Source organism: Gorilla gorilla, chromosome 1 (assembly GCF_029281585.2).
Source record: "Gorilla gorilla gorilla isolate KB3781 chromosome 1, NHGRI_mGorGor1-v2.1_pri, whole genome shotgun sequence".
Classification (NCBI taxonomy): domain Eukaryota; kingdom Metazoa; phylum Chordata; class Mammalia; order Primates; family Hominidae; genus Gorilla; species Gorilla gorilla.
Window position 1 is genome coordinate 44,082,233 of NC_073224.2, and position 24,986 is coordinate 44,107,218.

Here is a 24,986-nt window from a genome sequence, read left to right on the forward strand (position 1 = left end):
GACAGACCAAAAAACTGTAAGTCCCTTAATGGCAGGAATCTTTGTTCCATCCACCTGGAATAATTGCTGGCACATGATGGGCCCTCAATGCATAGCGGTTAACTGAGTGAATTAAAACAAAACCCAAAGAGAATAAAGGACCTCAAAGAAAACAGATACATACAAAGCAAAATCCCAGAATGATGACTGTACTCCCAGAAAGAAGAGAAAATCATACATTTTTTGGAAAATCGGAATGCTATTAAATAATGTTCAGTAAATAAGAAAAAGTTTTTGAAAATTAAAAATATGAAAGTTGAAATAAAAATTCAGTGGGAGGGCTGGGAGATAAAATGAAATTTTCCCAAAAATAAAACACAAAGATTAAGAAATGGCAAATTAGAAAAGTAAGAATAAAGAGAATAAGTTCATAAAGTTCAAAGTCTAATCGATACCCATTCCAGAGAAAGCATGCAGAAAATGCAGCAGAGTCAAAATTATCAAAGAGATAATGCAGTTACCATAAGGCCCAGCAATTTTACTCCATGTTCTAAACCTAAGAGAATTGAAAACATGCTCACACAATAACTTACACACAAATGTTTGTAGCAGCAGGTTGAACGTTCATGAACTGATGAATGGATAAATAAAATGTGGACTATCCACTCAATGGAATATTATTTGGCAATAAGAAGAAATGAGGTACTGGTAAATGCCACAGTGTAAATGAACCTTAAAACATGCCAAGTGAAAGAAGCCTCTCACAAAAGACTGCTGTCTTTTGTAGACTCCATGTAAATGAACTGTCCAGAATAGGCAAATCTACAGAAACAAAAAATAGATCTGTCACTGCCTAAGGCTGGAAAGATGGAGAGGGTGGAAGGAATAGGAAGTGACTGCTAATGGATATGGGATTTTTTTTTTTTTTTTTTTTTTTTTGTGAGACAAGGTCTTGCTGTGTTGCCCAAGCTGGAGTACAGTGGTGCTATCTTGGCTTACTGCAATCTCTGCCCCCGCAACTCAAGCCATCCTCCCACCTTAGCCTCCCAAGTAGGTGGGACTACAGGCGTGTACCATCATGCCCAGCTAATTTTTGTATTTTTTGTAGAGATGGAGTTTCACTATGTGGCTGGTCTCAAACTCGTGAGCTCAAGCGATCCGCCCACCTCAGCCTCCCAAAGTGCTGGATTACAGGCGTGAGCCACTGCGCCTGGCCTGGGATGTCTTTTGAGGGTGATGAAAACCCTCTAAATTTGATTATGGTGAATCATGACTGCTTGTTGAATATACTGAAAACCATTGAACAATACAGTTTAAAAGGGTGAGTGAGATGGTAAAGTATATCTCAATTTAAAAAGAGAATAAAGAAATAGAAATAACGCAAGAAACATTCCCAGACCTGAGGAATACCAAGAGGAATTGGAATGGCATCAGATTACTAAACAACAATCCTAAAATCTAGAAGCATCTGGAGCAATATTCTCAGCATAAATGATATACAACCTAGGCTTTTATACACAGTCAAACTAATAATCAAGTGCATGATTAGTTAAAAGATATTCTCAGATATGTAAAGTGTCAAAAAAAAATTATCTCCAAGGCATCCCGTTTGGGGGTTCTACCAGGGGCTGTGCTCTATTCCAAAGGGTAAACCAAAAAAGCAGCAGCCATGGGATCTGGGAAACTAAGGCTCCCAAAACACAGCACACTCAAGTCTACAGGCTACTAACTAATCAGCAGATTTGGAGACTAGGCAGACCAGGTTGGCATAAGACTATGTAGGCCGGGTGTGGTGGCTCACACCTGTAATCCCAGCACTTTGGGAGGCCGAGACAGGCAGATCACCTGAGGCTGGGAATTCGAGACCAGCCTGACCAACAACTAAAAATACAAAATTAGCTGGGCGTGGTGGCGCATGCCTGTAATCCCAGCTACTCAGGAGGCTGAGGCTGGAGAATCGCTTGAACCCAGGAGGCAGAGGTTGCAGTGAGCCAAGATCACGCCATTGCACTCCAGCCTGGGCAACAAGAGCAAAACTTCGTCTCAAAAAAAAAAAGACTATGTAGGACTCCAAAAGAGATATTTTCAGAAAAAAAATAAAAGTGACAACACGAGTGATAATGTTAACTATGCAGAAAATTGTATAAAGGAGATGTTTTGTAATATGATTAAGATGTTCAAAGAAACAAAAAATAAGGCAGTTATTCACTACAGTAAAGGCAGAAAGCTGTACAAAAAAAGAAATGTAATCATGGTTACAAATTAGTTCTCCAGTGAACAATATTTATATAGCCATAATAATAAAAACCCTGAATCTGAATTCAGTAAAAAAAAAAAAAAAAAAAATTGGGACAGTTACACTGGGAGGCTAAAGGATGGGAATTAGCAATTAGTACAGCACAGGCACTGAACAGTTAGATGGACATTGGTTAAAGCAGTAAGGTGGGGTGTGGAGGCCCTTATAGCTGCTGGGTCCTGGGGCAGGGTAGGGTGTCCCAGGACATGGAGCTGGAGCAGCCAGAGTGGCAGGGATAGTGAGGAGGCTTCTGTGCCAACCAGTACAATCCATATGTTTGTAACAGTGTGACTGTCTGACACCAGCTTTGACATGGCAGTGGGGAGTGAAATCTTCACCCACCACAACTGGAAGTCAGTGGATGTCTAAAAAGCTGATTCAAGATCATACAATATGGATATAATTTAGTGTAGCAGAATAAAGAGCTGACAAAGTGGGAAGTATTAACTCTGTGGATGAACTTAGGTGGGGGAACTGGGCCAGGGACTGATAATTTTTGATAGAAGCCTTATAGATTTGATTTTTAAAATTAAATGCATATAGTAATTAAGGGAAAATAAATTTGGTTTAAGAGACAAATCATCGCCTAGAACCTTTCTCGGGGTTTCAGTTTTTCAGGGTTTCAGAAGCTTTCTCAGGGTTTCAAAACAGGCGTGTGCCACCATGCCCGGCTAGTTTGTTTCAGAGATGGGGTCTCGCCATATTGCCCCGGCTGGTCTTGAATTCCTGGGCTCAAGCCATCCTCCTGCCTCAGCTTCCCAAAGTGCTGGGATTACAGGAATGAGCCACTGCACCTGGCCTATCACAGTATATTTCAGATAAGACTTCTATTCTCTGTTTTTGGCTGATAATTCTAGTTTTGGTTTCTTTGGGTTTTTGTTTTTTTTTTCTCCCCTCTGACCATTTGTTTTGCAAATAGATTATATTATGAAAGTCTCTGAAGAAAAAAATATCTCTCTAGAGAACCACTGAAGGGGGTTCTTGGGGATTTTATATGAAAGGATTTGAGAAAATTAATGTTATATTCATTTGAAGCTTCAGGGGTAAAGAATCCCTTGTAATTCGTTGCTGTGTCTCTACATTGCTCATACTTTGCCCATGGGCTGTAAACTAATATTTGTTGAATGAATGAGTTCATATTGCAAATTTCTAACTTGTCAGTTTCCCTGGATCACAATCTCACACATTAATGGCTTGTGGCGTTTATATTCATTATTAATTGAACTTAGAAGGTGAGCGTGGGGAGGGGAGAGGTAAAAAACTGAGGACAGATCACTGGGAAACTGACCTGAATTAGGACTCCAGAGTCTCCTGGCTACTAGAACTAAGTCTAATTCCCATATCCCTGCAGGACATAAGAGCAGAGGATGGCATTGACATCCCTCAGTGACGTCACTGTGCTAGCAGGTATAGTTGCCTTCTGATCACCTTTTCCTTTGGTCACATCCCCTGACTTCTGGGTGGCCTGGGATAGCTAGAGAAGAAAATTCAACTTCTCCCTGCATGTCTTCTGCTCCAGCTGACTCCTGTGCCTGTGTAAAAGATTGGGCATTTCTATCATCACCTTGACTAGCCTTACTCAGAGAATGGCTCCAATGCCTTTGGGCTCATACCTAGTTGCAGATTTTAAGACCTCCCTTGGTGCCCATTCATGTAGCTCTGTGGCCCACATCTTCTACAATGATGTCATTGGAGTTCTTTTGTCCATTTCTGCCCCTGATGCCACCTTGATGGGAATGCCACCCTCCACACAACTCTTCACCAGTCCATAAATACCTGAGACTTGGCGCATTTCTTTTTTTTTTTTTTTTTTTTTTTTTTTGAGACTCTGTCACCCAGGCTGGAGTGTAGTGGAGTGATCTCAACTCACTGCAACCTCCACCTCCCAGGTTCAAGAGGTTCTCATGCCTTAGCCTCCCGAGTAGCTGGGATTACAGGCGCGTGCTACCATGCTGGGCTAATATTTGCACTTTTATAGAGATGAGGTTTTGCCATGTTGGCCAGGCTGGTCTCGAACTCCTGACCTCAGGTGATCCACTCGCCCTGGCCTCCCAAAGTGCTGTGATTACAGGAGTGAGCCGCCACGCCCGGCCCATTTCATTCTTTAAAAAAAAAAAAAAAAAAAAAATCCTTCCGGAGGTTTAGTTCCTCCACAAGGCAGCTTCTGGTTACCTGCCCCCTCAGGGTCCTTGCTGCCTGGGTCACCCCAGCAACCCCTTCATCCACACATCACTGCCCTTTGCAGCACCAGCTGATTACATTGCTTTTTCCATGTTGTAGCTGTTCTTCTTTTGAGCCGTTTTATAGCCGAGCATCTCCACCAGAAGAGTGGATAGGAAAAAGGAAAAGAGAGGAGGATTTGACCTTGGTATCTTGCTTCATTTCCTTCTCTGACAAAAATTTGGTGAAAAGGTTAAAATAAGTGTTCGAATTCTCTCTGACTTGTCATATTCTGTCTATGCCCTGTGTGCCTGCCTCTGATCCTGAGGAAGTGTAGAAATGAGGGGATGGCACTGGCAGAATAATAAAAATGGGCAAAGTTGTAGGGCACCCCTGCTCCAGGTCCCACACACCCCAGCTCCAGAGCCTCAGGATCTTTCCCAGCCACGTGCCAGACAATATTGTAAAATGATTTTTCGTAGCCACACCTTTTATTACACAGATACTCGATGAATCTAAATACTGTGCTAAGAGCTGTGTGGATGTACACCTGTAAACCAAGGCACAGACCCTGCCCACAAGCAATTTGCCGTCAGTTAGGGGAGCCATCAGTAGCATCTAGGGATCCATTAGAGGGAAAAGAGGGAGCTGAGGGAGAGGCTAGGAGCCCAAGCAAACCTGCACTTCTGCTCCTAGAGGGAACCTGAGAGTGAAACTCATGGGTTTGGAAACTTCTGTGGAATTAGCTGCTTGCAAGAAATGATTTTGTCTGGTTTTAGAAACTACGATGGAACACTAAGATATTCCTGTAATTGACTGGCAAGTTTTAACACTTACTGCAATTTATTTTTGTTGTAAGCCCAACCCAAGAATTCTTCCTTTAAAAAAAATTTCAGATTGACAAATGATTGCTTCTTTAGAAATCCTCCTTACTAAAATTACTCCTCATTTCTTTTTCTTTCATATTCAAAGGGAACAAACGTTCAAACACACAAATAAACACTGCTCTTTGCCAGAGTGGTGGACTCTGGCCTCCCCACCCCCAGCACTCCCAGTCTTGCCCTCCTGCAAACACTAGACTTAATTTTCTCTGTGCTGAGGGCCCTCCTTGAGTCAGAGTGAGAGGAAACGGGAGAAGCTGCGAGATGTGGCAACAAAGGGGACAGTGATCAGGTTTATCCCTGATGTTGTCTGTGAAGGTGTTCCATTCTCCAGAGATCTCATCAAATGGTATAAGTGATGTGCAGATAAGCCTGTGGTTCCCTTCACTCATCAGATCAGAGCCTCAGAATTCTCAGAAACCATTTTTTTCCTAACATAAAACTCCTTTTCTCATTTCTATCCCTCTGTAAATCTGATTTGAAAAAATTGTTTGAACAAACCCACAATGTCAGATTTGTTCCGGCTATATGAGCTCACAATTCATCTACTCTTGGTAGTTCAAGATAAAAGATTACCCAAAGAAAAGGAAGAGATTGAGTAAAGCCACAACTGTAATAGTGTCCCAGATTGGGTAAAAGGCCATTAATAAATAGCGTGAATTGTAGAACTGTTTAAAGCAGCATATTTTTAAAACAGGCATATAAAGAATCCACTTTATGCCTGGAATTGTACAAAAATACTTTAAATAAATGTTTACATATATAATGTTATCAACTTATTTGCTGAAGGTAATATCAATATAATGCTAGTAGTTACCATGTATTGAGTGCTTACTACATGCCATGATCATGCTAAAAGCTTCACATGCATCATCTCTTTTAATCCTCAAGACAATCCATGAATTAAGGGCTATTACCACGCCCATTTCATGAGAAAGAGGTGGAGATGAGAAGGGAAGTGCCTGGCCACCTTCCCAGCGGTCTATAGTCCATGTAGAGCAGAGCGAGGCCTTCTGACCACAAACTCTGCTTCTACCTTCTCCCCGTGGTTCACAGCAAAGGCCTTGTCCAGAGTCTCAGACGCCCTCGCCACTACACCACAGCGACCTCGTTGGTTCTTCTCATTTTTTTTTCAATGACACATAGCAACAGAGAGTATCAACAAACATTTTTAAATTTCCCAGCAGTTAACGAATAGTGAATATTACTATGTAATACTAGTGTCTAAGAAAGTGCCCAAAGTTGTTTAAAGCAATTTATTATCTTAATGAGGTTAAATATGAACTTTTGCTATTAATTTCTTGGGAAATATAAATCATCATAGCTAGTCATTCTTGCATTGTGGGAAGCTAACAGTCCTGATTGTACAGGATTATATTATAGTAAATTCTGAATTTGTGACGTATGAATTTTAGAAGGTTACAAAACAACTTCCAGACAACTGAGTCATAAAGTTTTTGAGAGAAGTATGTGGCACACGTCTAATTCATTGTCCTTTCTCTCCAGTGGTATAGTTATGATATTAACCTAAATTGCAAAAGGAATCGTTTTAGTTGACTGCTGCTTGAAATTGTATCACTTTTCCAAATTTAGGTAATGTCTGTTACAAGGAGAATATTTTGGAAACATTAACTTGACTGATACTTTTTTCCCTGGTTAAGTGACCTTCCTGCCATGTGCTGAATGCCAGGACTTACTGCCCCTCAGTAATTTGGAAGGGGATCCTGGGCTCTGCCTGGAACAAAGGGTTGTGAAGCAGCTCTGAGTCTCAAGGCAAGTCTTGAAAGCCATATATAGTTTTCAGAAAAAGAGATTTTCTAAATTCCATTCACCCCCATTTAACACATTAGGAGCCAAGCCTGGTGGACTAGCTCTAGGGGCAGTCTAGGAGAGAAGGGGATCGGGGAACCTTCATCCCTTCTGCCTCTGGTGAACTGCACAAGATGAAGAGGATGAAGCTGGGTGACCCAGAGCCCGCCCTCCCTCTCTCGGCAGCCATCTCCAAGGCCGGAGTAGACTGGACTGGAGGGCCTCTGAGAGGACACAGCCAGGAAGCACACTGTCCCTGTGCTCTTCACCCACCATGAAGAGACAGGACGGGAAAGTCCGTGCTGTGCTGGTGTCTATCAGAGGGAGGGACACCATTCAGCCCCTGGGACCGGGCTCGGCTCTGTTGTTGCACAGAAGTCATTTGGAGATCCCCACGTGCCACGTGGAGGATTGTGGGAGGACCCCACCCAGGCGGCTGGCAGCCTCTCGTGGACGCCATGGAGAGTGACCCGATCACTCTGCATTTGAGGACTGCAGAGTGGCTCAGCGGTCTGGACATTGAAGAGGAGCCAACCTCAGGGGTAACACAGTGCCGCTGGGAGCTGAGATGAGTCAGGTGGTCGGTGGGGGACACAAGCCTAGAACAAATTCAATAAACCAGCCACAGACATTATCATCAGATGTGCCCAGAGACAAGGTGGACAGGGGCATTTGCTGTGGAGACCAGAGGGCCAGAGAGAGTACAGGGACCTGGATAGATGGCTCCAGTACCTCTTCTTCTCCCTACACCCATATGCCATCTTGATAAACAGCAGGGAAATCTGAAAAATACCAAGTCTTCCCATAGAGACAGTGTTACCTCCCAAAAACTGTTCGAATAATTGGCTTGAACTGGATTTTCTGAACTGAACTAATGCTATTGTTTTGTGGGTTTTTTTCTTCCTACTGAGTAGAGTAGTTGTTTATGGGGGACATCTGATCCTTTCATTTTCTTCCAGAGAGCTAACCACCTGTTCTGACACCATTTATTGAATAGTACCTCTTTTCCCCCACTGATGTGAGAGGCTACATTTTTCATCTAATAAAATCGAATATATATTTAGATCTATTCCTAGTCTGTTCTTTTCATGTGCTCATACCGTGCTGCTTTAACTTGTAGAGCATCATGATAGATTTATTTTTTCTTAGGACTATCTTCCTCCACTTGTTATTACTATTTTTCCATAAAGTTCCTGGATACTTTGGCTTATTTATTTCCCTACATGAACTTTAATATCAGCTTGGCTGAGATGCCAAGGATATCCTGTTGGTAATTTTGGGGGATTGCATTAATTTCATAGTTTATTTTAGGGAAGATGGACTTGGTAATTCTTATCTAAGAACTTGATATGGGCTAGGTTTTTTTTTTCTTTTTTTTTTAAAAAAAAGATTAGTATGCTTTTTATTTGAGTAGGTAAACATATTGAGAACTGAAGTGATTTTTCTTTTTTTTTTTTTTTTTAGTATTTATTGATCATTCTTGGGTGTTTCTCGGGGAGGGGGATTTGGCAGGGTCATAGGACAATAGTGGAGGGAAGGTCAGCAGATAAACATGTGAACAAGGGTCTCTGGTTTTCCTAGGCAGAGGACCCTGCGGCCGACCGCAGTGTTTGTGTCCCTGGGTACTTGAGATTAGGGAGTGGTGATGACTCTTAAGGAGCATGCTGCCTTCAAGCATCTGTTTAACAAAGCACATCTTGCACCGCCCTTAATCCATTTAACCCTGAGTTGACACAGCACATGTTTGAGAGAGCACGGGGTTGGGGGTAAGGTTATAGATTAACAGCATCCCAAGGCAGAAGAATTTTTCTTAGTACAGAACAAAATGGAGTCTTCCATGTCTACTGCTTTCTACACAGACACAGTAACAATCTGATTTCTCTTTCTTTTCCCCACATTTCCCCCTTTTCTATTCGACAAAACCGCCATCGTCATCATGGCCCGTTCTCAATGAGCTGTTGGGTACAGCTCCCAGACGGGGTGGCCGCCGGGCAGAGGGGCTCCTCACTTCCCAGAGGGGGCGGCCGGGCAGAGGCGCCCCCCACCTCCCAGACGGGGCGGATGCTGAGCGGGGGCTGCCCCCCACCTCCCTCCCGGACAGGGCGGCTGGCCGGCGGAGACGTTCCTCACTTCCCAGACGGGGCGGCTGCTGGGCAGAGGGGCTCCTCACTTCCCAGACGGGGTGGCTGCCGGGCGGAGGGGCTCCTCGCTTCTCAGATGGGGCGGCCGGGCAGAGACGCTCCTCACCTCCCAGACGGGGTGGCGGTCGGGCAGAGACACTCCTCAGTTCCCAGACGGGGTCGCGGCCGGGCAGAGGCGCTCCTCACATCCCAGACGGGGCGGCGGGGCAGAGGCACTCCCCACATCTCAGACGATGGGCGGCCGGGCGGCTGGGCAGAGACGCTCCTCCCTTCCTAGACGGGATGGCGGCCGGGAAGAGGCGCTCCTCACTTCCCAGACTGGGCGGCCGGGCAGAGGGGCTCCTCACCTCCCAGATGATGGGCGGCCAGGCAGAGACGCTCCTCACTTCCCAGACGGGGTGGCGGCCGGGCAGAGGCTGCAATCTCGGCACTTTGGGTGGCCAAGGTAGGCGGCTGGGAGGTGGAGGTTGTAGCGAGCCGAGATCACGCCACTGCACTCCAGCCTGGGCAAGATTGAGCACTGAGTGAGCAAGACTCCGTCTGCAATCCCGGCACCTCGGGAGGCCGAGGCGGGCAGATCACTCGCGGTCAGGAGCTGGAGACCAGCCCGGCCAACACAGCGAAACCCCGTCTCCACCAAAAAATACAAAAACCAGTCAGGTGTGGCGGCGGGCGCCTGCAATCTCAGGCACTTGGCAGGCTGAGGCAGGAGAATCAGGCAGGGAGGTTGCAGTGAGCCGAGATGGCGGCAGCACAGTCCAGCCTCGGCTCGGCATCAGAGGGAGACCGTGGAGAGAGAGGGAGAGGGAGACCGTGGAGAGGGAGAGGGGGAGGGGGAGGGGGCTAGGTTTTTTTTTAAAAGGTTTAAAAAAAAAAAAAGGTTTATTGCTACCATGACTCTGCTTGTTTTATTTTATTTGTTGTTTGTTTGTTTGTTTGTTTGTTTTTACAGGCGAGGTCTCACTGTGTTGTACAGGCTGATCTCGAACTCCTGGGCTCAAATGATCCTCTTGCCTTGGCCTGCCAAAATGCCTAGGATTACAGGTGTGAGCCACCACACCTGGCCTCTGCTTGATTTTAAATGTCTAAACATGTAATCTATCAAATTATCTTGAAACTGCTTTGGAAGAGCGTATATTACTCTCCTGTCTTCAGAAGTGATGAGATTTTTAAGTTACCAGTTGCTCGTATTAAAAAAAAAAAAATCCCCAAACTAGTGGCTTAAAACAACCAAGTGGTTATTTGCTCACAATTCTACAATCTGAGCTGGGCTTAGCTGGATGGTCTGCTGGTCTTGCTGGTGTTCACTCATGTGTCTGTATTCAGTTGGGTTGGCTGGAGACTGGGTTCTTTGGGACACTGGAATGTCTGAGTTTCTCTCCCTTTCCCTGTAGTCTCAGGGCCACTCCCTTTCCAAGTGGACTCTCCACACAGTTTCTCCAGCAGAGTAGCAGGTCTTTGCTCATGGTAGCTAAGGGATCTCAAAACCACAAAAGCAGAAACTGCCAGCTCTTCTTGGCCTTACACCTGGAACTGGCACAACACCACTTCTACTATATCCTGTTAATTAAAGCAGATCACAGCCCAGCTCAAAATCAAAAGGGATAGGAGACTACACAAGGGTATAAATACTTAGAGAAATAGTTCAGTGGGGGCCACCAAATTGGTGGCCCACCACAATAATCTTAAAAATTTCAGCCAGGCACAGTGTCTCATGCCTGTAATCCTAGCACTTTGGGAGGCTGAGGTGGGTGGATAACTTGAGCTCAGGTGTTTGAGACCAGCCTGGGCAACATGGTGAGACCCAATTTCTACTAAAAAAAAAAAAAAAAAAAAAAAAAGGCTGGGTGTGGTGGTGTACGCCTGTGGTCCCAGCCACTTGGGAGGCTGAGGTGGGAGGATCACTTGAGCTGTCAGGCGGGGTAGGGGAGTGGTGGGGAGTGGAGGTTGCAGTGAGCTGAGATCACTGCAGCCTGGGTGACTTTTATATATAGATTTGTTTTATGAAACGTGCCTGAAATCACTTACTTTAAAAATGACATAAAGTTCTCGTCTTGGGAGCTTGGTAAAAATAAAATTTCTCAAAGAAAAATTCAATGGCACTACATCTCCAGTACCTAACAGTACTTGGCTCATAAAAGGCTCTCAATAAGCATTTGTTGAATGAATACTACTGAAGAATCTGGCTATTGCTGCACATATAAGCAGCACCACTGGAAATACAGAACAGGTTCTGAAGGCAAAGTCTGAGCAATTACTTGCAAAGTCACACCTGTGGCAACAGCCTTTGTTTGCTGCTGATATGTTGGGGTCATTTGCACATCAAGCTGGACACCATCCTACTTCTCAGAAGTCATCATCTATAATTACATCCTTCCTGAGAGTCTAAAAACACATTAAACTAATAAATAAATTGCAGCATTTATGTTCTGTGAAAACAAAAAGGAAGTTATTTGAGGAGAGCCGTTAGTGTAGAAGGAAGCCAGGAAGTTTCATTGTTCTTGTTAGTCAGGGAAGACTTCCTGGAAGAGGTAATTTCAGGAGCCCTGAGAATGATGAGAGAAGATAGAGGTTGATTGGGGGTGTTCTGAGCAAGTGGTATGAGCTTAAATAAAACGTCAGAGACACAAGAGCAAGATGAATAACAGGGGAGTAGTAAATAACTTTCCAAAGAATAAACGGCCAATTTTGGAAGGTGTTTGACAGACTAGTTCAGGCACTCTCTGCAAAAGTAAAGGCCTTGAGTGCCTCTGCAAAGGTTGAATGTTGATGAGTCTGAGCTCTCAAAAGATGATCATTTTGGCCCCATCACTCCACTGCTTGGGCTCCCTCCTGCTCTGGCTTCCCAGTTACTTCTAGAGAGATTCCGTGTGAGACACAGAGTGAGCACGGCTGTATTTCATAGGTTCACCAGCACTGGGGTGCAGCAATACACAGTCTCAATGCCATCACACTTAAAAGTGGCTTCCTTAGAAAGAAACGAGGAAATGAGAAGGAGTCCACTTGAGTGAGCCCCTCTACCTAGACCTCCCTTCCAAGTTGAGTGAAAGCCGCCCCTCAGAAGCCTGTGCTCCTTGAGGAACACCATCCGCAGGACACACTCCCTGCCAGGGAACATGTTGCCTGGGGTCTCTGGGGTCTGTCTTACGGTCTTTGTGACCGTCCCTTTGTGACCAGATGCATATACGGAGAAGTGGCTGGGAAATGGGCAGGAAGCCTGCATTATTTTCCCCGCTGCATCCACCACTACTGAGTAAGCAGCAAATTCCTGGAACTGCTTTTACTGTTTTTTGTGACTCTTATTAGGAACCACACTCATGAGTCATACAACCAGTAAGGCTTACCAAATATTTACCATGAGCAGAATCCTAAGCCAGGTCCCGAGAGGGCCCACATAAAGTCAGAACTGAAAGGAAGTCCCCAAAGTTATCTGATCCAGCTTCCTGCTTTCAGGTAGGTGAATGTCAATAAAGTGAGCTAGTTGTTAGAAGAAATATGCCTTGCGCTCAACCTCGCAGAAGGCTCAAGGGATGCCCCAAAGTGGCAAAACAATTGGAGAATGAGACTCACCTGCCAAGAGGAAAGACACTGAATTGATTCACCCCTGAGGAGAGCAGGTTAAGGTGTGGTAGTTTAGTTCTGTAGGAAAATCATAGGCAGAGCTCGAGGCCAACGCTTCTCTGCCTCTGTTGGGAAAAGAACAAGAGGAAATGGGTTTGAAGAACAACATGTAGGACCAAAAATAAATGCAAAGAACTGCCGATCATCAGTGTTGTTAAGTCCTGGAACGCTGAAAGCAGTGCAGAGTCCTTCATTAAAAGAAAAACAAAAACCAAACCTCAGGTATAATCTTGCCTAGACGCAAACCAAAAAAAGATCTAGGACAATCTCTCTAAGATCTATGTTATCAGCAGTTGTCTCTGGGTAAAGGGATTACTGGTGGTAACAATAACTGAATTATTTTCACTATGTATTAATTAAATATATAATTTATTATTAATGATCAATAATTATTGCTGTTTTCTGAATTTTTAAATTTTCTGTAGTGTCCCTTTTTATAATGAGAATCTTCATTTTTAGGAATCTCTTCTAGTCTTCTGTGACTTAAAAATTTATGATTCAATTTTTAATAAAGTCTGGAATTGCCTGGTATATAAAATTGTGTCCATGCAAAATATAAAAATTCATGGCTACTTTTATATATAGATATGTTGTATGAAACTTGCCTGAAATCACTTACTTTAAAAAATGACATAACATTCTAGCTCTTGGGAACTTTGTAAATAATAATAATAATAAAATAATAATGATATAAAGGTGTATTTAGACTTAGTCTTTGTAAATCCCTTTATATTATGCAGACCACTGAAACTATCAGCTAACAATAATTACTCCAAAATCTGCCATCAGCTAACTAGCTTGAAGATACAAAAGTTCAAAATTCGGTGGAGTGTTGCCCACTTTGACTCACAATAAAAGTCAGACTTTTTTTTTGAGACGGAGTTTTGCTCTTGTTGCCCAGGCTGGAGTACAATAGTGTGATCTCGGCTCACCGCAACCTCTGCCTCCTGGGTTCAAGTGATTCTCCTGCCTCAGCCTCCCAAGTAGCTGGGATTACAGGCATGCACCACCACGCCTGGCTAATTTTGTATTTTTAGTAGAAACGGGGTTTGTCCATGTTGGTCAGGCTGGTCTCAAACTCCCGACCTCAGGTGATCCGCCTGCCTCAGCCTCCCCAAAGTGCTGGGATTACAGGCATGAGCCACTGCACCTGGCCAAAAGTCAGACTTTTAAAATAGATTTTTTGAAATGCTCAACACCACTAATCATCAGAGAGATGCAAATCAAACCCATAATGAGATACCATCTCATACCAGTAAGGATGGCTATTATTAAAGTAAAAAAAAAAAAACCAGATGTTAGTGAGGTTTCATGGAAAAGGGAATGCTTATACACTGTTGCTTGGAATGCAAATTAGTACAGTTCCCGTGGAAAGCAGTTTGGAGATTTCTCAAAAAACTAAAAGTAGAATTACCATTCAACCCAGCAATCCATTACTGGGAATATACCCAAAGGAAAATAAGTCATTCTATCAGAAAGATACCTGTATTCATATGTTTATCACAGCACTATTCACAATAGCAAAGACATGGAATCAACCTAAGTGCCCATTAATGGTGGATTGGATAAAGAAAATGTGGTACATATACACCATGGATTACTATACAGCCATGAAAAAGAATGAAATCACATCCTTTACAGCAACATGGATGCAACTGGAGGTCTTTATCCTAAGCAATTTAATGCAGAAACCGAAAATCAAATGAACTATCATGTTCTTACTTATAAGTGGGAGATGAACATTGGGTACACGTGGACACAAATATGGGAACAATAAACCCTGGGGATTCCGAAAGGAGTAGGGGAGGGAGGGGAAATGGGTTGAAAAACTACCTATCATGTACTATGTTCACTACTTGGGGGATGGGATTCTTAGAAACCCAAACCTCAGCATTATATAATTTACTCATGTACCAAACCTGCAAACATATCCCTTGGATCTAAAATAAATAAATACACAAGTAAAATACATTTTGTCAGTTGTTTTGCTACTGATAGTTCATCTCCCACATCTAACTGACATGTATGTGGAAATCACTTCATAGCATGAGTTTATCTGCATTCTGAATAATTTATTCCTCCAATCTATCATATTAGTAATATTTCTGCTGAACAAGTTGGCAGTTTATCCAATACACCACTTTTGGTGGATATAGTCATTTGAGATGGAATTTTAACAATGTTCACTACGTGAGTTAGAATATTAATAAAAGAGGCCAGGCACAGTGGCTCACGCCTGTAATCCCAGCACTTTGGGAGGCTGAGGCAGGCAGATCACCTGAGGTTATCAGAAGTTCGACACCAGCCTGGTCAACATGGCGAAACCCCGTCTCTACTAAAAATACAAAAACTAGCAGGGCGTGGTGGTACACACCTGTAATCCCAGCTACTCGGGAGGCTGAGGCAGGAGAATCACTTGAACCCAGAAGGCGGAGGTTGCAGTGAGCCGAGATCGCACCACTGCACTCCAGCCTGGGCAACAGAGTGAGATTCCATCTAAAAAACAAAAGACTATTAATAAAGGAAAGGCACTTTGCCTACAAGTCAATAGAATAGATGTAAAGAAACAATAAGACACTTCTGCTCTGAATCACTGAGACCACCCAGTGGTTTCCCAGCTGTGTGCATTATGATACCAAACCATGCAGTCATTATATGACAGACGTTCTATAATCTGCTGTTAAGAGGAAGAAGGCAATCACTTCCAGTTGGAATGATCAAGAAAGTCTCCATAGAGGGAGCATTTGAGCCACATTTAAAGCATAAATAGGATTTTGGTTGACAGCATTGTATTAAAAGAAAATGACATGGCCAAAAGCGTGGAGGGAGGAACAAGCTAAGCTGGGAAATAGGGAGGCATTGACACAGCTGGATTAGGTAAATTTAAAGTGTGCCATATACGACTTACAAGTCAGCCTAAAGTTTTGGATTATATTTGTCACAATATGGGGAATAATTGAAGGGTTTTGACCTAAGTGTGTGTCTAATTGTTTGTGGCACTGTCCCAGGTAGAGATACACAAGGAGAATTACCCATCTCTATTCAGATCCATTGGCAGAGGTCACTACATATGTAAAAACAAGACCAAAACAAAAACAAAAACAGGAAAAAACAAGGAAAAATAAAGCAATAAATTTGAATAATTATTAGGTTGGTATAAAGTAATTGTGGCTTTTGCCATTACTTTTATGGCAAAAAAACCGCAATTACTTTTGCACCAACCTCATAAGCTATATCATTGGTAAAGTATCAATGATATATTTTTAAAAGTACAATTAGGGATAAAAACATAATTTGATAACCAATCTCACTAGAACTCAAGGAAATGCAAATTAAGATCACAATAAGATAACATTTTACACCTCTTAGATGGGGAAAAATTAAGAAATCTGACAATGGTTGATAGAACCACTAGACAAAAAAATCAGCAAGTCTATAGATCTCAGCAACATCATCAACAAACAGGACCAAATCTATATTTATAGAACACTCCACCCAATGACAGAAGAATATACATTCATTTCAAGTACCCATGAAATGTATACCAAAATAGACTATATCCTGGGCCATAAGACAAACCTCAATAAATTAAAAGAATTAGAATCATACTGAGTGTATTCTCTGACCACAATGGAATGAAACTAGAAATCAATAACAAAGGTAAGAGGACAACAAGATAACACTCTTCTAAATAATCCATGGGTCAAATAGGAAGTTTCTAAAGAAACTTTTTATAAAATGCCTTGAACTAAATGGAAATGAAAGCACAATATATCAAAATTTGTACTACAGCAGTGCCAAGAGGGAAATTTATAGCACGAAATGTTTCAAAACTTTCACCACAAGAACCTAAAAAAGAAGAGCAAAATAAGCCCAAAGCAAGCAGAAATAAGAAAATAATATTAAGAGCAGAAATCAACAACGCTGGTAAAAAAAAAAAAAATAATAAAGCAAACCACTGAAACAAAAAGCTGATTCTTTGAAAAGATCAATGAAATTGATAAACCTCTAGCAAGACCAACAAGGAAAAAAAGAGAGAAGACAAAGGACACTAATATCAAAAATGAAACAGGGACTATCACTAGAGAACTTGCAGATAACAAAAGGATAATAAAAGAATACTAAGGACAATGAAACACACATAGATTTGACACCTTAGATCAAATGGACCAATTCCTTGAAAAACACAAACCATCACAACTCACCCAATATGAAATAATTTTAATAGTCCTATTACAGCTAAGGGATTTGAGCAATATAAAGAATTCAGCAGTATATATATATATAAATTCGCCTTGTGCAGTGGCTCACACCTGTAATCCCAGCACTTTGGGAGGCCGAGTTGGGTGGATCACCTGAGGATGGGAGCTCGAGACCAGCCTGACCAACACGGAGAAATCCCATCTCTACTAAAAAAAAAAAAAATACAAAATTAGCCAGGCTTGGTGGCGCATGCCTGTAATCCCAGCTACTCGGGAGGCTGAGGCAGGAGAATCGCTTGAACTTGGGAGGTGGAGGTTGCAGTGAGCCGAGATCGCGCCATTGTACTCCAGCCTGGGCAACAAGAGCGAAACTCCGTCTCAAAACAAAAAAGAAAAAAAATTTGTAACTAAGCAGAGTGTATTCCAGGAATGGAAGTCTGGTTCAATTTTTGAAAATCAATGTAATCTACCATATTAATAGGCTAGAGAGGAAAAATCACATGATCATATCAATTGATACAGAAAAAGCATTTGAAAACAAAATCAACAATGATTCATGATAAAAATTCCCAGAAAAAGTAGGAATGGAGGGGAACTTCCTCAATTTGATAAAGGACAGCTACAAAAACCCCACAGCTAGTATTATTATACTTAATGATAACAGATGGAATGCTTTCTCCTCTAAGATCTGGAACAAGGCAAAAATGTCCACTCTCAGAAGTTTATTCAACATAGTGCTGGAAATTCTAGTTGGTGAAATAAGGAAAGAAAATAAAAGAAAAACTGTATAGATCAGAAAGGAAGAAATGAAACTGTCCTATTTGCAGATGACATGATTGTCTACACAGAAAATCCCAAGGAATGCACCGAAAACTCCTAGAACTTACAAATGAGTTTAGCAAGGTCACAGGATATAAGATACACCTACAAAAATCAGTTGTATCTCTCTATACTAGCAATGAACATGTGGACACATAAATAAAAATACAATACCATTTGCAATCACTCAACAAAAAGTGGTTGGGTGTAAATCTAACAAAACATGTATAGGACTTATTTGCTGAAAGCTACAAAACACTGATGAAGGATGTCAAAGATATAAATAAAGAAGAGACACAACATGTCCATGGATGGAAGACTCAATCTGGCCAATTCGCTCCAGATTTGTACACATATTTAATGTAATTTCTATCAAAATCCCAGTAAGTAAGTAAGATCCCAAAATATATATACACAAGATTATTTTAAAATGTATATGGAAAGGCAAAGGAATTAGAATAGCTAAACCAATCTTGAAAAAGAAGAAAGTAGAGAGAATCAGTCTATCCAATTTCAAGATTTATTATATAGCTATAGTGAAGACTGTGGGATATTGGCAGAGAGGTAGACACACAGATCAAGAACACACAGAATAGAGAACCCAGAAGTAGACTCACACAAATATGGCCAGCTGAGTTTTGTCAATGGTGCAAAAGCAATTCAAGGAGGAAAGATAAGTCTTTTCAACAAATGGTACTGGAACAATTGAGCATCCATGGGTAAAAGAAACAAACAACCAGCCAGGTTTGGTGGCTCATGCCTGTAATCCCAGCACCTTGGGAGACTGAGGCAGTAGATCCCTTGAGGCTAGGAGTTCAAGACCAGCCTGGCCAAATTGGCAAAACCCCGTCTCTACTAAAAAAACAAAAATTAGCCATGTGTGGTGGTGCATGCCTGTAATCCCAGCTACGTGGGAGGCTGAGGCATGAGAATTGCTTGAACCCGAGAGGTGGAGGTTGCAGTTTGAGCCTAAATCGGACCACTGCACTCCAGCCTGGGCAACAGAGTGAGACCCTGTCTCAAAAAAAAAAAAAAAAAAAGTAAGGAACATCCACCTAAGTCTCACGCTTTGTGGAAAAATTAACATGGGTCACACACTTAAATATCAAATATATAACTGAAGCATTTAGAAAAACTAGGAGAAAATCTTCAGGATCTAGGGCTAAGCAAAGAGTTCTTAAACTTGACACCAAAAGCATCATTCATTTTTAAAAATGGATAAATTGGATTCGTTAAAATTAAAGATTTTGCTTTTTGAAAGATGTTGTTAAAAGGATGAAAAGACAAGCTATAAAGTGGGAGAAAATATTTGCAAACTGTGTATCTGACAAAGGATTAGTATCTTGAATATATAAATAACTCTCGGCGAGGCATGGTGGCTCATGCCTGTAATCCCAACACTTTGGGAGGCCAAGGCAGGAGGGTTATTTGAACCCAGGAGTTCAAGACCGGGCAACATAATGAGACTGTATCTCTACAAAAAGTAAAAAACAAAACAAAACAAAACAAAATTAGCCAGGAGTGGTGGCACACAGCTATAGTCCTAGCTACTTGGGAAGCCGAGGTGGGAGGATCACATAAGCCCAGGAGATTGAGGCTACAGCAAGCCGTGATTGCACCACTGCAATCCAGCCTGGGCAAAAGAATGAGACTTTGAAAAAAAACAAAAAAGCCTCTCAGAACTCTGAACTGCAAAACAGCAAGCAACATAATTATAAAATGCACAAAAGACATAAACATTTCATGAAACAGCATATATGGATGACAAATAAACACCTGAAAAGATGTTCAACATTAGTAGTCAATAGGAAAATGCAATTTAGAACCATAATAAGATATCATTACACACCTATCAGAATGAATAAAATAAAAAATCATGACAATATCAAATGCTGGAGAGCATGCAGAGAAATTGTATCACTCACATATTGCTGGTGGGAATTAAAAATATACAGCCACTCTGGAAAACACATTGGCAGTTTCTTAGAAAACTAAATGTTCAACTACCAAGTGTCCCAGCAGTTGCACTCTTGGGCATTTATCCCAAAGAAATGAAGGCTTATGTTTACACAAAACTCTGTACCCAATTTTTTTTTGAGACAGAGTCTCACTGTGTTGCCCAGGCTGAAGTGCAGTGGTATGATCATGGCTCACTGAAACCTCCACCTCCTAGGATCAAGCAATCCTTCTGCCTCAGACCTCCTGAGTAGCTGGGTCTACAGACACGCACCACCGTGCTTGGCTTATTTATTTATTTATTTATTTATTTATTTATTTATTTATTTATTTATTTATTAGAGACAAGGTCTCACTATATTGCCCAGGCTGGTCTAGAGCTCCTGAGCTGATGAAATCTTCCTGCCTTGGCCTTCCAGAGTGCTGGGACTTACAAGCATGAGCCACCATGCCCAGATACACAAATGTTTACAGCAGTTTTATTTGTAATAGCCAAGAACTAGGAAACAGCCCAGATGTCCTTGACAAGGTTAAACAAACTGTGGTACATCCCTGCCATATATGGAATACTACTCAGCAACAAAAAAGGAGCAAACTATTGATACAGGCAACAACTTCCATGAAATCTTCAGAGAATTGTGAAGAAAAGCCAATCTCAAAAGGTTATGTGCTGTAGGATTACATTTATATAATGTTCTTGAAATGACCAAATTACAGAAATGGAGAACAGATTTGTGGTCACCAGGGGTAAAGGAGCGGGTAGGCAGAGCATGAGCAAGAAGTGGTTGTGACTAAGAAAGGGCAACAGGAGAGATCCTTGTGGTGATGGAAACGTTTTGTGTCTTGGCTGTATCAATGTAAATATCCTTTCTGATTGTGATATCATACAGAACATAGGTTTGCAAGATTTTACCATTGGGGGAAACTGAGTATAGGGCACATGGGATTTCACTGCAAGAGAATCTACAAATATGTCAAAATAAAAAAGTTTAATTTTTAAAATGTGACAAAACTATAAACACAAAATTTAGGATAGACAGATGGGGGAGAAAGGGGCTGGAATAGTGAAGAGAACAGAGGTAAATAAAAGGGATTGTCAGTGTTCTGGTTCTTGGATTAGGTGATGAGTTTAGAGATGTCTGTTATATTATTAACAAACAAATGAGTAATAAATAAATACAAGAAGTATATTCATGAAACAACAATGTCAGAGTATCAGGAACCAAGGATAAAGGTTAATCCAATTTTGCCTACGTGAGGTCCATTGGAGGGAAATACCAAACTGGCTCTGCTTTTTTGAAAAGAAGACTGAGATGCTAATTTTTTTTTTTTTTTTTTTTTTTTTCTGAGACAGTCTCTGTTGCCCAGGCTGGAGTGCAGTGGCATGATCATTTCCTCCAACTCCTGGGCTCAAGCAATCTCCTGCCTCAGCCTCCCAAGTAGCTGAGATTACAGGTGTGTGCCATTTTTCATAGAGATGGGGTCTCACCATGTTGCACGGCTGATCACAAACCACTGGGCTCAAGCAATCCTCCTGCCTGAGCCTCTAAAAGTGCTGGGATTACAAGCGTGAACCACTGGCCTAAGGCTCTTTCTGCCCTAAACTATCAAAGAGCATGGGCTATTGTTAAGAAAGAAAAGAGATTTCTTGAAACAGCCCCAGGCATCCACTTTGAGTGTTAGGGGAACCACCAAAGTTGTTAGTGTCTTTCTAAGGAAATCCACTGCTGCCAGTAGAAGTCATTCGTGGTTTATTCATTCAGCAGATGTGTGACCAGGATTGTGAGCACAGCTCTGTGCCAGGCACAAGAAGTTGGAAATGGATCCAAGAAAATGCAAATCAGTTGTAGGTGGTAGTAAGTCCTATAGGAAATGAGTGAAATTATTTTTTTAAGTACGTCACAAATGGCACATATCTTATTCATGGTTTAAAACAGGATAATGAGCAATCTCTTCAGATACCACACTACTAGAATTCCTATGGTGTGGCATCATTTAGGGCTTCAGTAGAAACCAGCATTACATGACTTTAGCAAAAACACATTTTTGCTAGGCACCTCTCCCTTAGAAACAAAATTGGGGAAAATAAGAAAAAATAAGTTATTGTTGGTTGTGGTGGCTCACGCCTGTAATCCCAGCACTTTGGGAGGCCAAGGTGGGTGGATCTCTTGAGGCCAGGAGTTAGAGACCAGCCTGGCCAACATGGCAAAACCCCGTCTCTACCAAAAATACAAAAATTAGCCGGGAGTGGTGGCGCACCCCTGTAATCCCAGCTACTCACGAGGCTGAGGTACAAGAATCGACTGAACCTGGGAGGCGGAGGCTGCAGTGAGCAAAGATCCCACCACTGCACTCTAGCCTGGGCAACAGAGCAAGACTCTGTCTCAAAAATAATGGTAATAATACTTTCTTAATTTTTGCATGAAGTATGCCACCATGATGCATGTAGAAGTCATTAAACATTCTCATGTGTACTTTGATAGTATGTGCTGGACCTCTTTTTGGGGTAACTCTTCTATCTAATCCAAATGTCACTTGCTGCAACATGACTATTTATTCATTATTGAGCAATTAAAATTGTATTAAGTGCATGCTCTGCCTAAGTTTGAATCCCGGCCCAGTCACTTCTCTGGGTAACGTGGGCAAGTTTCTTCAATTGTCTGCACTTCAATGCATCATTTCTAGTGCTGGTTATTACTACAGCTAGCACTGAGTTGGGAGGGGCCAGCATAATGAAGACATTGCCTTTGTCCTCATATGGTTTGTAATCTAGGAGGAGGAGACAGATTGTAAATGAGGAGTATGTATATACATATTATAAAATCTGGAAGGATACACACAAAATTAATGACCAGAATTGAAAGTGATGATCATAGCTGGGCACGATGGCTCACCCCTGTAATCCCAGCACTTTGGGAGGCCGAGGCAGGCGGATCCCTTGAGACTAGGAGTTCGAAACCAGCCTGGCCAACATGGTGAAACCCTGTCTCTACTAAAAATACAAAAATTTAGCCGGGCGTGGTGGCGGGCACCTGTAGTCCCAGCTACTCAGGAGGCTGAGGCACAAGAATCGCTTGAACCCAGGAGGCAGAGGTTGCAGTGAGCTGAGATTATACCACTGCACTCCAGCCTGGGCAACAGAAGGAGTCTCCATCTCAGGAAAGAAAAAAAAAAGTGCTGATCACTTTCAATTTATCTGTAATGGTTAAATTCCATTTTATTCTGGGAATGCATTCATATATTTCTTTTTAAAAATGTTTTTCTGTACTTGCTTCCTTCACATATATTTCTTATTAAATAAAAACAAAATTTAAAAAACTTTATAACAAAGTAGAGTAGTGGAAAAAGGAAATATGTGGTTAATTCTACCTGATTGTCAAGGAAAGGCTTTCTGGAGGGAGAGATGTTGAAGCTACTTCTTGAAAGAGGAGTATGTGTTCATGAAGCCGACTGAGTTAGGGGTGGGGAAGGGATAAGCGTGGAGAAAAGAAGAGGGACCGAGAAAGACAAAAGCCATAGAGAGTAGAGACATCCTGGCATGGTCTGGAGGTTCCTAAGCAGTCCTTCTATTTCATGAGCATGAGGGTGAGGCGAGTCGGGGAAGGGAAAGTCAGAGCAGCCTCTAGAGAAAGCCTTGGAGGCCAAGCAGAGCCGCTGGGCTACATCCTGGCAGAATTTTAAATACTGGAGTCACATGACAAATTTGCAGGTCAGATGGGCCGGAGGCCCTTGAGAGCAGAAGGAAGGCCTGTCACAGGGCTGTTGCTGTGGCCCAGATGAAAGGAGGAAGGAAGGGAGGAAGGAGATGAAAGGAAGAGGAATAGAGATGTTGCGAAGACAGAAGTGAAGATGGACTCACTGTGAAGCTACTAACGTTTAAGCTTCAGCCCATCCACTTCCCAGGCCCTGGGAGGGGACACAGTACTGTGTTCACCTAGACAAATTTTATTTTGCAAAATTTGCAAAAGAAAGATATTTTGACTTCAGTGAATTAAGATTGTTGTCTCTTTCCACTCCAGCCTTCCCTTTGACATATATTCTTTCAGGGCAGGTGGCATGGGTGGCCATGGGCATTTTTGAGAGAGAGAAGGGGAGTTGGGTGAGTTTGCAGTGAGTTTGGGTTTCACTTGGGAGTAGGGTTGCTATTGCTAGGATACTGGTGAAAGCGAAGCTTCCAGGATACATACTCCTAACACACACCAAGCCAACTTACCTGGCATGGAGATGCCGAGGTGCAGGGCCAGAGGTGATTGGATATGAACATGTCCTACAGTGCCAAAAACAGAAGTAAGTGGGCAGTGGAGGTTTGAAATATATGCAGTGGAAGCTAGCTGGTGGCAGAGGCTTCCAATCATTAGATACGTAAAAATGTAGGATTCTGTTCTTTTTTTTTTTTTTTTTTTTTTTTTTTTTTTTTTTTTGTAGACATGTGGTCTCACTTTTTGGCCCAGGCTGGTCTCTGAACTCCTGGGCTCAAGCAATCCTCCTGCCTCAGCCTCCCAAAGTATTGAGATTATAGGTGTGAGCCACTGTGACTGGCCTGTATATACTCTATGATGGGAATCATAGAAAATAGAATTGATCGGAATTCCTGAATTTTGGTGAGTGATCAGCAAGTATATATACCTCTGGGTAGAATCAATCACATGATTTATGTAATCTCAAATATCAAAAATATAATTTTAATCAATCACAAGAGTGAGTTATCTTTCTATTATCTCTATAAAAATAACTTTCAAAAGCATTGTTATATGAAGAGGTGGTCAAAAAGCATGCAGCCAAAAACAGACACAGTAGAGTGTGTTAGCCATTAATGAAAACAAGTATGCAATCTTCTGGAATTTTATATTTGCAATATTTTGTTAAGATTTATTTTCTCATTCTACTTGACATTTAACTTGAATATCTAGATTTGAATGATTTTTCTTAAAGAGGCGGCTCCTAGTAGTATCAGCTTTAGGCCCCACAAAACCTGGCTCAGCCCCAGAGTAGGTGCTGTAGCTATAGAGACTGAGTGTGGGGTCTACAGAAAATGTGGCCATGCCCTCCACCCCAGTGGCTGGGCAGCCTTTGGCACAGGTCCCTGAGATGGTGCATGAAGAGGAGCACATTTGGTTTGATA

At 42.1% G+C, this 24,986-nt stretch overlaps 1 protein-coding gene across 1 annotated transcript in view; it reads left to right on the forward strand.

Annotated features, from left to right (window-relative positions):
- NSL1 (NSL1 component of MIS12 kinetochore complex) overlaps positions 1 to 9,116 on the forward strand; it is a 67,009-nt gene extending 57,893 nt beyond the window's left edge. The window contains exons 5-6 of the mRNA XM_063708710.1: positions 3,627 to 3,682; positions 4,556 to 9,116. Coding sequence (XP_063564780.1) covers positions 3,627 to 3,652 — 26 coding nt within the window. The 3' untranslated portion in view covers positions 3,653 to 3,682; positions 4,556 to 9,116. The remainder of the gene's footprint in view (positions 1 to 3,626; positions 3,683 to 4,555) is intronic.
- Positions 9,117 to 24,986: the final 15,870 nt, after the last annotated feature.